The following is a 14,425-nucleotide window of genomic DNA, read 5'->3' on the forward strand; positions in this document are numbered from 1 at the left end:
ATCACTACTGGGGAAACCATAGCTTTAACTATACGGACCTTTGTTGGCAAGGTGATGTCTCTGCTTTTTAAGATGCTGTCTAGGTTTGTTATTGCTTTTCTCCCAAGAAGCAGGCGTCTTTTAATTTCGTGGCTGCTTTATAGCAACAGCTACATAACTGTGCTTCTGTTCTCCTACCTAGCGGGCCACTGCCCCAACCCTGGCATCCCCATTGGTGCCCAAAAGGATGGCACCCAATATCGAATTGAAGATCGAGTCCGCTACAGTTGTGACAGAGGACTCTCTTTTGTGGGATCCAAAGAGCGGATTTGCCAAGAATCAGGAGCCTGGAGTGGATCAGAACCGGAATGTAGAAGTGAGCTGGGGGAAACATACGTGGTCTGGAATTGGAGGTTAAATCCTGGAGGAGTGGACCAAGAACTGTGACCATTTTAGGGATGCCATACATCTGGAATTTCCTGGACAATGCCGGGATTTGGTTGCCGAAAGTCACATCCAGGCCATATTTTCATCAGCCGGTTTAAATGTGTGGGAAAACCTGGACGTATGGCAGCCTATTGTGGAATTGTGGTTTTTCCCTGAATTTTTCAAAAAATTGCTCAGAAACTGGTATTTTGGGGGGAGATTTTGCAAAAACACCACAAAACACCTCACCAACTTTGACCCAAAACAAAAGTTTCTACTTCCTGAAATATGGCAACCCAGGTTTATCCAAAAATAAATTATACTGGGGAATAACCAGCTTTCGTTTCATTTTTGTTCATGCATTCAAGGTTGACATGGATAACATGTAATGGCCAGTCAGGAATGGGCTTCAGGCTGATGTGCTCTGCCCTCCCTCTTACCCTCATTCAAGTCTAATTTCCTTCCTCCCTTCCTGGTTTTAAGCAAACTGTAGTTTACCATGAAACCCAAATCCAACAAACTGCAGTTTGCATCCACATCAGAACTGGAATCCCATTTCAAACTGTGTTTCTAGTTCCATTTTGCAAATGCAAGGGCATGATGTTTTGGGGTAACTATCTGTTGTCTGGGTGGCGCTGTGGGTTAAACCACAGAGCCTAGGACTTGCTGATCAGAAGGTCAGTGGTTTGAATCCCTGTAACGGGGTGAGCTCCTGTTGCTCGGTCCCTGCTCCTGCCAGCCTAGCAGTTTGAAAGCACCTCAAAGTGCAAGTAGATAAATAGGTACCACTCCAGCAAGAAGGTAAACGGCGTTTCTGTGCGCTGCTCTGGTTCGCCAGAAGCGGCTTAGTCATGCTGGCCACATGACCCGGAAGCTGTACGCCGGCTCCCTTGGCCAATAAAGTGAGATGAGCGCCACAACCCCAGAGTCAGTCACGACTGGACCTAATGGTCAGGGGTCCCTTTACCTTTACCTTTACCTATCAGTTGTCTGATTCATGGGATGGGGTGGGGGGAAGCCAACCATATCTGGCGAGATCAGAGGCCCCCATCCTTTGACCTTCATCCTTTTCATCAAGTTTGCTCAAGATGGCTTCAGAATCTCCTTGCGCGAACAAGTTCTTAACACTCCAGATTGCTAATTCCCTCTCTCCCCCTTTTCCTCCCCAGACCCTTTCACCTTTGACACTCCAGAAGAGGTCTCCTCCAAGTTCATCTCATCCCTCACTGAAGTGGTCGAGTCTGCAGATTCCAACAGAAATATTTGTAAGTTTCTGAGAGCAAAGTGGGGTTTTGGGCAAGGATACCCCTGGTCCAATTTGCAGGTGTGGGACAACCACATTGTGAGATGCTCCCCATTTTCCTGAGTGGTAAGATAACCCAGGAAAGTGCTACCAAATTTCCTCTGGAGAAAACAGCACTACGAACATTGCTTATTTTTGAGATGGTACTCTTTCCTCTATAGTTTGATTAGGTGTGTTTGCAATGGTTTCTTTTTGACAAATATATAAGCTGGGTTTGAGCTGAGTGAAGGCAAACAGCAATACAGTCATACCTCGGGTTACAGCCGCTCCAGGTTGCGTTTTTTCGGGTTGCGGACCACCAAAGCCCAGAAGTACCAGAATGGGTTGCTTCCGGGTTTCAGCGGTTGCGTTTTGCGCATGCGCAGAAGTGCTGAATCACAACCCTCACGCGCACGGACACGGGTTGCGAACACTGACAGCTTCCGGGTCATGTGACCAGCATGACTAAGCCGCTTCTGGCAAACCAGAGCAGCGCACGGAAACGCTGTTTACCTTCCCGCCGGAGCGGTACCTATTTATCTACTTGCACTTTGACGTGCTTTCGAACTGCTAGGTTGGCAGGAGCAGGGACTGAGCAACGGGAGATTCGAACCGCCGACCTTCTAATCGCTAAGTTCTAGGCTCTGTGGTTTAACCCACAGCGCCACCCGCGTCCCCCCCCCCAAAAAAAAAGACTAGGCCCATTGAAATCCATGAACCTAAGTTAGCAGTGTCTATTATCCTCAATGGATTCCCTCTGAGTAGGACCAAGACAGCTCAGAGGAAACAAGGGGGACGACCTGCAACAAAATGTAGTCTGGAGTGCTGTTGTTCAGGATTTCAGTTACTTGTTTCTATTCTCCCTCCCTGCCTTTCCAGTTTACACACACACACACACACACACACCTTGCATCAAACATTTGACATCCCATGACCACTGAGCATGTTCAGTCCTCAGTGGGCTGTTTGGTTGGTTCCTTCCCACTAATTTTTTTTTTGGGGGGGGGGTTGCTAACCTTTCCTGATACCTCCCCTCTTGTGGCTCTTTGCTCCCCACAGCTGCTACCGGGAAGCGTAAAATCAAGATTGAGGTTGATGGCTCCATGAATATCTACATTGTCCTTGACGCCTCCCGGAGTATTGGTCAGCCAACATTTCGCAAAGCTCGGGATGCAATCATCAAGTTCATCGAGAAGGTGTGGTAGGCTGAGAAACTTTCTGTGTTCTCCCTTTCCCCAAGAAGAGCAGCATGGGATCAGTGTAGAAGCAGAGGTCTGCTGTAAAGCCCCTACTCTATTGACTAGGATCATCAGTGGAATAAAAAGTTGTCAGATCTGGGTGGAAACCTTGGTGGGGAGCAAAGCTGAATGGGAAGGAGAAAGGGAAGCAGGCTCCAGGCATCTGGGTTCTGAGTCTTGGAGAAGGAGCTGACAGTTAGTCCAAGTAGGCCAAAAGTCAGAGTAGGTGAGTGGTTCGTAACAGCGGGGTGAGTTCCAGGACAGAGGGCCCAGAAGAGGATATATAGTCAGTTGGAGAGAGGTTTGGAAGAGAGATTGTTACTGTTTTGTAGCAGCATTAGCACAATGCCAATTGCTCCAAGCACCTTAAAACTTGGTTAGATTTACACCTGCCCTCATCCACCTTTAAACAGACATTTCCCATGAAAATACTTAGGCTAGAATAAATCACAGAACTTAGCTTTGCAAATAAGTGAAGATTTTACTCACAGAGTTTGGGAGTTCTAGCAAACAAGCCTACATCCGTTAGTAGTAAAAGTAAAGAAGAACAAGAGTTCCAAACAACTTAAAAAGAAAGAACTTGGTTTCCTTAAAAAATTAGATGCAGGCAGTGAAAATCTACTTTAGAGAGATTCATTTATTTCCAGGAGCAGTTGAGCTGGGAGCCATGCTGCAGCTCCAGTGTTTTTTCCAGGAAAGGCCGAGGGAGAGAGAGGCAGATGCTTTCTCAAGAGACAATGCTCTTGTACTGAGGGGAGTAGCTTCTGAGGCTAGGGCTTTATAGGGCCAGGTGGGCAGGGATTGGCCATTGGCATCAGCTGACCAAGTAAGCCCTCAGACATGCTGCTAATGCAAGCTAGATGATGCTCTCGATGCACACATTTTAGTCTGCTAGACTTGCTGTGGTAACAGAGATGGGGCAGGAAGGTAGACACTGGAATCTGACTGTAGGGATTTCCAGGAGAAGATATCAGAATCCTGGCACCTTGCAAGCAGAACCCAACAGTTTGAGGAGGTGAAAAGAGTGAGAACCTAGTAATTTCCAGGTTTGGAAGGAACGCAACCCAAAGTAACAACCCCTAATCCTGTAATTTCTACACTGAGGTAGAAGATGGTTAACTGAGTTCATCCCTCCCTCTCCTGAAATGGTTTCTGGTTGTCCTCAGAGATGGAACTCACCACGAAAGCTGTCTGCCGACCTGAAGTGTGCAAAACAACAACAACATGTTACGTGAAACATATTCAATAAACACACGAGACGTAACCGGCTGTACTTTTGAATAAAGTACTGTTCATGGTATCAAATTGTAGATTTCAGCAGCTACTACTATGCTATAAGATCCACTGTCCTGTGATATCATATATGAGTTTGTACTACTGATGAGAGGGACGCGGGTGGCGCTGTGAGTTAAACCACAGAGCCTAGGACTTGCCGATCAGAAGGTCGGCGGTTCGAATCCCCGCGAAGGGGTGAGCTCCCGGTGCTCGGTCCCTGCTCCTGCCAACCTAGCAGTTCGAAAGCACAACAGTGCAAGTAGATAAATAGATACCGCTCCAGTGGAAAGGTAAATGGCGTTTCCGTGCGCTGCTCTGATTCGCCAGAAGCGGCTTTGTCAGCTGGCCACATGACCCGGAAGCTGTCTGTGGACAAAGGCCGGCTCCCTCGGCCAATAAAGCGAGATGAGTGCCGCAACCCCAGAGTCGGTCACAACTGGACCTAATGGTCAGGGGTCCCTTTACCTTTACCTTTACTACTGATGAAGCCCAAGACGGCGAAACAAGGCTAATATTCCGGTGGAATATTCTGTGGAACTGTAACAACCTTTCACGTGGATTGTTGGACTTTATGAACAGACAAGTAGAATAGACACTTAAACATATATGGACCTTATGCATGAACTGATTAGTGAATGAACTGATCCACTGGGTCTTCTGCTTTTTTCCTTGAACTTTATGAGCTACGTCTGTTGAAATCTACAATTTGATACAACGAACAGTATACCTTATTTATTCAAAAGTATAGCTGGTTACGTCTTGTGTGTTTATTGACCTGAAGTGTACAGCTTGAAATAATAATAATAATAATAACTATTGCCATGAAGGTTCCTCTTTCTCTTGACACTCTGTCCTCTCAATATAGATATCCAGCTATGACACTTTCCCTCGCTATGGCATCGTCACCTTTGCCACCCACAGCAAAGAGATTTTGAGTACGACCAACCCAAAGAGCAATGATGCCTCCTGGGTGATTGAACAGCTGGAGGCCCTGAAATATAATGGTAAGCTGCATTCCTGACCTCTGCTAGGGAGGTGGCTAGGGGGCTGGGCAAGAAGAGTTTGGATTTGATATCCCGCTTTATCACTACCCGAAGGAGTCTCAAAGTGGCACACATTCTCCCTTCCCTTCCTCCCCCACAACAAACACTCTGTGAGGTGAGTGGGGCTGAGAGACTTCAGAGAAGTATGACTGGCCCAAGGTCACCCAGTAGCTGCATGTGGAGGAGCGGAGACGCGAACCCGGTTCGCCAGATTACGAGTCCACCGCTCTTAACCACTACACCACACTGGCCAATTCAAGGGAATTGGTGTGTGTGTGTAAGTTTACTGTACCTTTGGGGGACAAATAGCAGTCTGGAGGGGGAATATTTGGCAAATGGCTCCAGACTGCTTCAGCATCCCACAACTGCTTTTCTATCAAAACGGAAGCAGACTGTTTGACTGAAATTTGGCTCAGTTCACATTTAAAGGCAAACCTGTTTGGTTTGCGCTTCCCAGAAACACACACAAACCAAGGCACGGCCGCCCTTTCAAATTCATACTTCTCTAGGATAGCTCAGTTGGTAGAGCATAAGGTAAAGGGACCCCTGACCATTAGGTCCAGTCGTGGCCGACTCTGGGGTTGCGGCACTCATCTTGCTTTATTGGCCGAGGGAGCTAGCGTACAGCTTCCAGGTCATGTGGCCAGCAGGAACAAGCTGCTTCTGGCAAACCAGAAAGGCCGTCTACCTTCCCGCTGGAGCGGTACCTATTGATCTACTTGCACTTTGACGTGCTTTCGAACTGCTAGGTTGGCAGGAGCAGGGACCGAGCAACGGGAGCTCACCCCGTCGCAGGGATTCGAACCGCCGACCTTCTGATTGGCAAGTCCTAGGCTCTGTGGTTTAACCCACAGCGCCACCCGTGTCCCTAGAGCATAAAACTCTTATGCATAAGAGTTGTGGTTTTGAGTCCTACACTGGACAAGGATTCCTGCATTGCATGAACTAGATGACCCTTGTGGTCCTTTCCAACTCTACAATTCTATAAATAATCTCTGAATTTTGCAATGCCGTTCTCAGGCCAAGTAGCGTGTACAATAGGTCATTTGCTAGGGCCAGTTTTGTGTATAAATGCATCTTTCTGCATGAAAACAATGTACGGCAATGCATTATACAGTGGTGCCCTGCAAGACGAATGCCTCGCAAGACGGAAAACCCGCTAGACGAAAGGGTTTTCCGTTTTGGAGGTGCTTCGCAGGACGAATTTCTCTATGGGCCTGCTTCGCAAGACGAAAATGTCTTGCGATTCCTGGGGGTTTTTTTCCGCTCCCCACCCCCTTTTTCTAAGGCACTAAGCTGCTAATAGCCTTTTAGCAGCTAATCCGCTAATCCCTTAAGCCTTTAATAGCCGCTAATAGCCGCTAAACCGCTAATAGCCCTAATCCGCTAATAGGGTTGCTTCGCAAGACGAAAAAACCGCTAGACGAAGAGACTCGCGGAACGGATTAATTTCGTCTTGCGAGGCACCACTGTACTGGGGAACACGGCTTTGCAAAGAGAAAGTATGAATTTTTAGGGGATTTTCCATGAAGTGATGCAGAAATGTGGAAAACTGAACTGAAAGCCTGGAAAAATGAGAAACCCAAATCGGCACATTTGCCCATCGCTAATTCTAGAGGCCTGGTTTTTTTTCCCCTACAAGGAAGCCCCTGAGGCCTACTGAGGCTTTCCTCAGCTGTCCACCTAGTGGGTTGTTTGCCATGAGCTGAATCATTCTTCTTCCTCCTGCAGAACACAAGCTAAAGCCTGGAACCAACATTTACAAAGGTCTGGATGCTGTCTATAAGATGATGATCAACCAGCAAGAGGACCAACTGAGGGAGGGGTTGGATCCTGCTCCTATTGCCACCACCACCCGCCATGTTATCCTCCTCTTGACTGACGGTGAGACCGTAAGGAAGGGGGAAATGTTACCTTCATCGCCACCTTTCCTCCTCCTTTTAAAAAGAATTATTAGAACATTAGAAATTGCTTTGTTTATTTTGAATTTCTGTCCCATCCTTCCTCCCAAAGAAGCCCAGTTCCCAGCAAACACATACATGATAAAATGTCTTTTAAAAACAGTTCCGGTACAGGTGCAAGCTGGGAAATACCTCTACTTAAAAGGCTTGCTGCCTTTCCTTCTTCTTTTTACCCATAATGGGTCCACAAAAAGTGCCTCTGAGCATGTGTGCTATTCTATTCCTAGGTGACTGCAACATGAGTGGATGGCAAGGGGGCGGGGGGGGGGCTTACCCCAAATCCTGGCTTTGAGAAAATCTCTCTATCCAGGGACCAATGTTTTTGGCCTGTTTTTAAAGGGTAAGGTAAGGGACGTGGGTGGCGCTGTGGGTTAAACCACAGAGCCTAGGGCTTTCCAATCAGAAGGTTGGCGGTTCGAATCCCCGCGACGGGGTGAGCTCCCGTTGCTCGGTCCCTGCTCCTGCCAACCTAGCAGTTCGAAAGCACGTCAAAGTGCAAGTAGATCAATAGGTACCGCTCTGGCGGGAAGGTAAACGGTGTTTCCGTGCGCTGCTCTGGTTTGCCAGAAGCGGCTTAGTCATGCTGGCCACATGACCCAGAAGCTGTACGCCAGCTCCCTTGGCCAATAAAGCGAGATGAGCGCTGCAACCCCAGAGTCATCCATGCCTGGACCTAATGATCAGGGGTCCATTTACCTTTTAAGGGTAAGGTGTCCCCGATAATGTGCAAAGCATCTTTCCTCTCTGGAGAGACTCTTGGCCAAGACTCCCTTCAAAACGGTTCTAAACAAAGGCATTTAGCAGAACTTCCAGCTTAACAGGGACCCTCTTCCTCTGAGTACCAGATGCTGGGGTGGGGGGAGGGCAAACAAAAGGGGAGGGGGTGTTGTCTTCTGGACTTGCTTGTGGGCTTCCTAGGGGCCTGCCAGAAACACAAGACTATTGGTGGAGGAAGATTGGATGAAATTTAAAGACTATTTACAGAAATATTATAAAATTAATGAATGTTAGAACGACGCTGGATGGAGGTTAAAGGGTTATTAGTAATAATGTGGTAAAGGAGTACGGAAAATTCGAAGGTTAAAAAGATGAAGAATTAAAGGTATAATACACTAAGATAAAGATAAAGATAAGACAGAGGGAAGGGATTTGCTGATTAAATATTGGAATTGGAATACAGAGAGGGGAGGTGTGGGGAAGTCTGGGAAACAAGCTAATGTAAGAAATACTATGAAAATGGAATTGTTTTTACTTGTTTTTCTTTTTGTTTTTTGTATTTTTTTCTTTCTTCTTTTTTATGTGAAAATCTTAATAAAATATTATATATATATAAAAAAAACAGAAACACAAGACTATTAAAAGTGGAGTGTTGTTTGATACAACGGGGCTCCCTAATAATAATAATAATAATAATAATAATAATAATAATAATAATTTATTATTTATGCCCCGCCCATCTGGCTGAGTTTCCCCAGCCACTCTGGGCGGCTCCCAATCAAGTGTTAAAAACAATACAGCGTTAAATATTAAAAACTTCCCTGAAGAGAGCTGCCTTCAGATGTCTTTTATAGATAGGATAGCTGCTTATTTTCTTCACATCTGAAGGGAGGGTGTTCCACAGGGCGGGCGCCACTACCAAGAAGGCCCTCTGTCTGGTTCCCTGTAACCTCACTTCTCGCAGGGAGGGAACCGCCAGAAGGTCCTCGGAGCTGGACCTCAGTGTCCGGTTAGAACGATGGGGGTGGAGACGCTCCTTCAGGTATACTGGACCGAGGCCGTTTAGGGCTTTAAAGGTCAGCACCAACACTTTGAATTGTGCTCGGAAACGTACTGGGAGCCAATGCAGATCTCTCAGAACCGGTGTTATGTGGTCCCGGCGGCCACTCCTTTAATTATGGCCTTGTAGTCTTTCCTTCCAAAAGCTGGAGGGCATTCCAGTACCATCTCTTCTACGCTCACCAAATTCTCTCCCTTTCCCCTCGTCCCAGGAGACTACAACATGGGAGGGACTCCTGTTCCTGTCATTGGGAGAATCAAGGAGTTCCTCAATATTCCTGGACAGCCCACTCGTAATGACTTCTTGGGTAAGACACGTCCCGTAACAATGATGCATGTTGGGCTTTGTGGGGGTGGGGGTGGGGGTGGGGGCAGGAATAGTAAAGGGCAGCAATGACCTAGACCACCATTAGAGAATGGTTTCATAGAATTCCAGAGTTGCGTGGCGAGTTCCCGTCTCCTCCCAGTGGAAATAAAAACACATGACACAATTATTTAGGTTAATGGGCAAAAAATGGCCACAACTTTATTGGTTACAGGTGATGAGCGGTATTGGCTTAGGCATTGGTGCTAACCGACTATCTGGCTTCAGCCAGCCTGCTTGAAGTCCGGGAAGGGTTAACCACCAGTAGGGGGAGTCCTATTGGCAAAACCTATTTGGTGTTTCGCAACTTTCTGACTAGTTGCAGGACCTTAGCCAGACTTGGCAGAGTAAATGCAGAATCCACGGAAGCAATTGGCGACTTGGCTGCAGACAGGATAGAGGAAGCAGGAACCAGGAACTTGTCGTTAGGTGTTTATTATATACAGTGGACTATTTACAGGAACAGAACACGGATCTTATGCTAGCTCTCTCGGATACGACTCACAACTCCTACACTGACACAGAACACTGAACCTCATGAACTCCTAACTAACACATTCCAGTTAGTAGGCCATTAATTATCACTCCCTTGAGAGAGCTTGACCAACCAGGGAGCAGTCTCCATGTCTCTGTTATCACCAGGCAGACTTACTCCTTCAGATTGCCTTCTGGCTGTCTGCCAAACCTTAATTGACTCTGTGTGAGTCACTGCACATACACAGTTTCCCAACAAGTCCTGCTGATGCACATCAATTAGGAGCTTCCCTGGGGTCACCGCTCGGGGGCGTGCCTTAGGCCCTCACCTCCATAGGCTTCGGACAGGGCCACGCCCCCCGGAATCCTTTATCGGGCTACCCTTCAATATGCGGGGCAGGTGATGGTGCTTCTTCCCCCCTCTCATCTACATAACAATACCCTTACCAATCCCTAACCGCCAATGCTGAAGAAGCTGTAACGATTTGCTACGAGGTAGGCGAAAAACCAAGTGGCTGGAGCCAATTTGCCAAGTGGAAAACATTCCTACCAGGCCCCTTAACGGTGACCAACTGAGGTCCATAGCAATGTCAGAAAGAAAAAACTAAAGGGCAGGAGGATGGGAAATCGGAGTAGCTGAAGCAGCCAAAAGAGGAAGATCCCCGGCCGCGCCAGCACTAAATAGCGCAGGCCACGCCCCCAGGCCAGCCGATTGGCTGGCCAGGTGATGACGCGGTCGGGGATTCTCTCAATCGCACGGAGGCTGAGAGCCAGCCCCCCGCTCACGTGGAGGGGGCATGAAGCCCGCAACCCTGCCTCCTCTGCAGCTCGGAAGTGGCTTTGTCCAACCTCCTGCAATGCAGGAATCTTTAGGCCAATGTGGGGCTCAAACACACGACCCAGAGATTAATAAGAATCTCATGCTCTACCGGCTGAGCCACTCATGGCTACTTTTCATCTTGACTCATTTTACCTTCCAAATCTACAATTCCAGGATATTTCATTCTTGCTATGATATATCTTGCCTGTACATTAGCTTTGGTCATTCCCACTACTATCATTTAAGGTGATTTTTTTTTGTCAAGCCCATTTTTATTTATACCCCGCCCATCTGGCTGGGCTTGCCCAGCCACTCTGGGCGGCTTCAAAAAAAAATATGTAAATACTGTAATACACCAAACATTAAAAGCTTCCCTAAACAGGGCTGCCTTCAGATGTCTTCTAAAAGTCAGGTAGTTGTTTATCTCTTTGACATCTGGTGGGAGGGCGTTCCACAGGGCGGGTGCCACTATCGAGAAGGCCCTCTGCCTGGTTCCCTGTAGCTTTGCTTCTTGCAATAAGGGAACTGCCAGAAGGCCCTCGGAGCTGGACCTCAATGTCGGGGTAGATCGATGGGGGTGGAGATGCTCCTTCAGATATACTGGACCAAGGCTGTATAACTGTGTGTGCATGTGTACACGTATAACACACACAGCATAACAGTTCGCATAAATCAATTCACGGTCTACAGCACCACAAAGAGGACAAGGCTGAAGAACACTGCTCTATGAATCCATGGAGCGACAATCTTTGGCGAGACGTTATCTCTTTGTGTCCTTGGCTGCATATGCTGGTTTTCACATGCACAGGAGGAACAAATATTTTGCATCTGTAGTTCAGGGTCACAGTCCGCTACGGGATGAATTTATATGTTTGCCAAGGGGGATCACAAGTCGTACTACGTAAAGGGCATAGAATCAAAGAGGCTGCCTTATTTCAGAGGTACTTCTTCCATGAACTACTGTGGCACAGGAAGGCCTTTTGCCCTCTGTCGCATGCTGGTTGTTGTTGGTTTTTTCCTTTTCTTCATGTGGGAGCCTTAGAAATTCTTGACTCACCCTTGCCTTCCACCCCCCACTTGTGCCTAGACGTTTACATCTTTGGTATCGGGTCCATGGTCGCCATAGAGAATGTGAACGCCTTGGCATCTCAGAAACCGGGCGAAAGGCACGTCTTCAAGCTCAAAGACTACGATGAAGTACGGGATGCCTTTGAAGAAATGATTGGTAAGGCGAACCTCCATTTCAGGGATTTTGGCACTCCCCCGACTTGTCCTTCGACATTTCCTTTCCCAGAAATATCTGATTCTCACCTCCTCTCCATTCCTCATCCTTGGTATCTATGACACAGCAAAGATAAGTTTCTCAAAGGCCAACTCAAATGCCCATTTTCCACATCAGCTTTTCTCTCATTGCAGAGGATTCTGGGAAATGTTTGAGAGCACCTACACGGCACTTGCCACTCCTACAGGTCTTAGTGCTACTCAGCTTGAACAGAAAGTGCCATAATGGCCAGTAGCTTGAGTGGATTAGAACCATACGTGAAAAATATTAGCCATGGAACTAGGGAACTTGGCCTTCCAGAGGCTGGCTGTCGTAGAAAGCAGCGTGTCAGGCCCTTGGCCTCATCCAGTACTTCTTGTGCCCTTTAGCAGCCCCTCAACACTGGCTCAATGTATAACTAAGAAACTGGTGCTCTCAGCTGCCTCCTCCTGTCAGTCCCCACCACTTCCTTTCCCAGAGGAACCCAGGAGTCCTGACCCTTTTGCCTCCTTCTCAACCCACGAAGCCCCTCTCTCCTTTCCTGGGGAGCTGAAGGTGCCACCGCTTTCTCTTTTCAGATGAGAGTCAGGTTCTGTCCATGTGTGGCTTGGCCAAGGAGCACACGAAAGCGAGGGACCAAGAGAAGAATCCTTGGCACGTCACAATCAGCATCCGGGTGAGGGCGGAACAAATGAGAAGGAGACAAGGCTTTTCTGCAGTAGCAATCTGATAGAGATGTGGTTCTTTAGTGACGGCCTGGTGGATATCTGGTTTGGGTTCATGGCTTCCGGAGCCTCTGAGTAGACAGAAAGTTCAACCCAAGCATAGTGCCAGCTATGGCATCCCCTGGCACCCCCATCGCTAAGGAGGGTCCTTGTGAAACTTGCTGGGTGGAAGTATGGTGTGGTTGCTTAGCAACCACAGGGCCTGCTTTTCAGCCATCTCCTGCACAGCACCTCTTTGTCCAAATCTACATACAGCAGACCCTCCAAGTGCCCCTATTTTCCAGGGACAGTTCCCAGATTTAGACGCCGTCCTGATATCTGATTTGATCTTGGAATGTCCTGCGTTTCCTTAGGCCGTTCCTATTTTTGTTAGAGAAATGTTGGAGAGAATGGAATAGGATGTCCCTATTTTCATTGGAGAAATGTTGGAGCATATAGAATAAAAAGGTAAAGGACCCCTGACAGTTAACTCCAGTCGCAAACGACTCTGGGGTTGTGGCACTCCTCTCGCTTTACTGGCTGAGGGAGCCGACGGTTGTCCACAGACAGTTTTTCTGGGTCATGTGGCCAGCATGACTAAGGTGCTTCTGGCAAAACCAGAGCAGCACACAGAAATGCCGTTTACCTTCCCCCCGGAGCGGTACCTATTTATCTACTTGCACTTTGACGTGCTTTTGAACTGCTAGGTTGGCAGGAGCTGGGACCGTGCAACGGGAGCTCACCCCGTCGTGGGGATTCGAACCACCGACCTTCCGATCGGGAAGCCCTAGGCTCGGTAGTTTAGACCACAGCACCACCCACATCCCTCACAGCGCCACCTATAGAATAGGATGTCCCTATTTTATCCGACAAGTGATGGAGGAGACGTCCCTATTTTCATCAGAGAAATGTTGTAGGGGATTCATACAGTATTATGCAGAATGAGGTCATAGGAAGAGATGGTAGAATTCTGGACTGTACCACTTCAGACAGAACAGGGGTGAGGAATCTGTGGCCTAACCACGAGGAAACAACATTATATCCAAGCCCTAGCCTTGTGCAAGATACAGTGTGGTGGTGGTGGGGGCACCAGGATTCATTTTCACCCCAGGTGGGCATGTAGAGCTCACGCTATCCAACAAGCCAAGTTTAGGATTGCCACATATTTTCCATGGGGCTGGTCCTCTGTTCCTTCAACTGCTGACAGAAATTCAATAGCTATAGTTTCCTCATCCCTGACTCTCTGTCATAGCGAAAAGGTCCACCTGTTGAATTTTGGCCTTCAATACTGCTTTTTCTTGGCTGGACTTGTTACGGCCTACTTGAAGTTGTCTACGGTTGCAATCCTATGAACGCTTCCAGAAAATATAAGCTCCATGGAACCCAGTGGGAGTTGCTTCCACATAAACATGCATAGGATTGTGCCATGAGTTGTCTGGGTGTTGCTCTTTTTTATGACTATTATTTTATTTGCTCAACACACAACAAAAAAAGGACAAAATGAACCATAGTGAAAGCACCATCATACATAGAGAGCCTTACATAGAGAGTTAATATAAGTTTCATAATCAATCAACTGTAATGGTCTCTTCTTGACAAACCCAACTTCCCATCTACTCCATAAATCAAATTACCATTCTTTACTGCCCATACATGTTATTACTGTCATTTCACATCCCGTCCAAAATATGTTAAATCAAACGATATTGCTTGAGTTATTCAAATCCTGCTACGGCTTCTAGGTCAGTATTATTAATTTTCAAATATATTATACTTCCCATTTTGAAATGAAATCTTTCCTTGGTTCTTTAATATTTCGGGT

At 47.3% G+C, this 14,425-nt stretch overlaps 1 protein-coding gene across 2 annotated transcripts in view; it reads left to right on the forward strand.

The window, feature by feature from the left end:
• CFB (complement factor B) overlaps nucleotides 1-14,425 on the forward strand; it is a 35,439-nt gene that overhangs the window by 8,084 nt on the left and 12,930 nt on the right. For both annotated transcript variants that reach the window (XM_083425102.1, XM_083425103.1), the window contains exons 4-11: nucleotides 182-355; nucleotides 1,575-1,670; nucleotides 2,747-2,883; nucleotides 5,066-5,204; nucleotides 6,975-7,127; nucleotides 9,193-9,288; nucleotides 11,726-11,863; nucleotides 12,478-12,575. In XM_083425102.1, the coding sequence (XP_083281228.1) occupies nucleotides 182-355; nucleotides 1,575-1,670; nucleotides 2,747-2,883; nucleotides 5,066-5,204; nucleotides 6,975-7,127; nucleotides 9,193-9,288; nucleotides 11,726-11,863; nucleotides 12,478-12,575 (1,031 nt within the window). The remainder of the gene's footprint in view (nucleotides 1-181; nucleotides 356-1,574; nucleotides 1,671-2,746; nucleotides 2,884-5,065; nucleotides 5,205-6,974; nucleotides 7,128-9,192; nucleotides 9,289-11,725; nucleotides 11,864-12,477; nucleotides 12,576-14,425) is intronic.

The sequence above is a fragment of the Podarcis tiliguerta genome, assembly GCF_965153285.1.
Source record: "Podarcis tiliguerta genome assembly, chromosome: 2".
In the NCBI taxonomy this organism is placed as follows: Eukaryota; Metazoa; Chordata; class Lepidosauria; order Squamata; family Lacertidae; genus Podarcis; species Podarcis tiliguerta.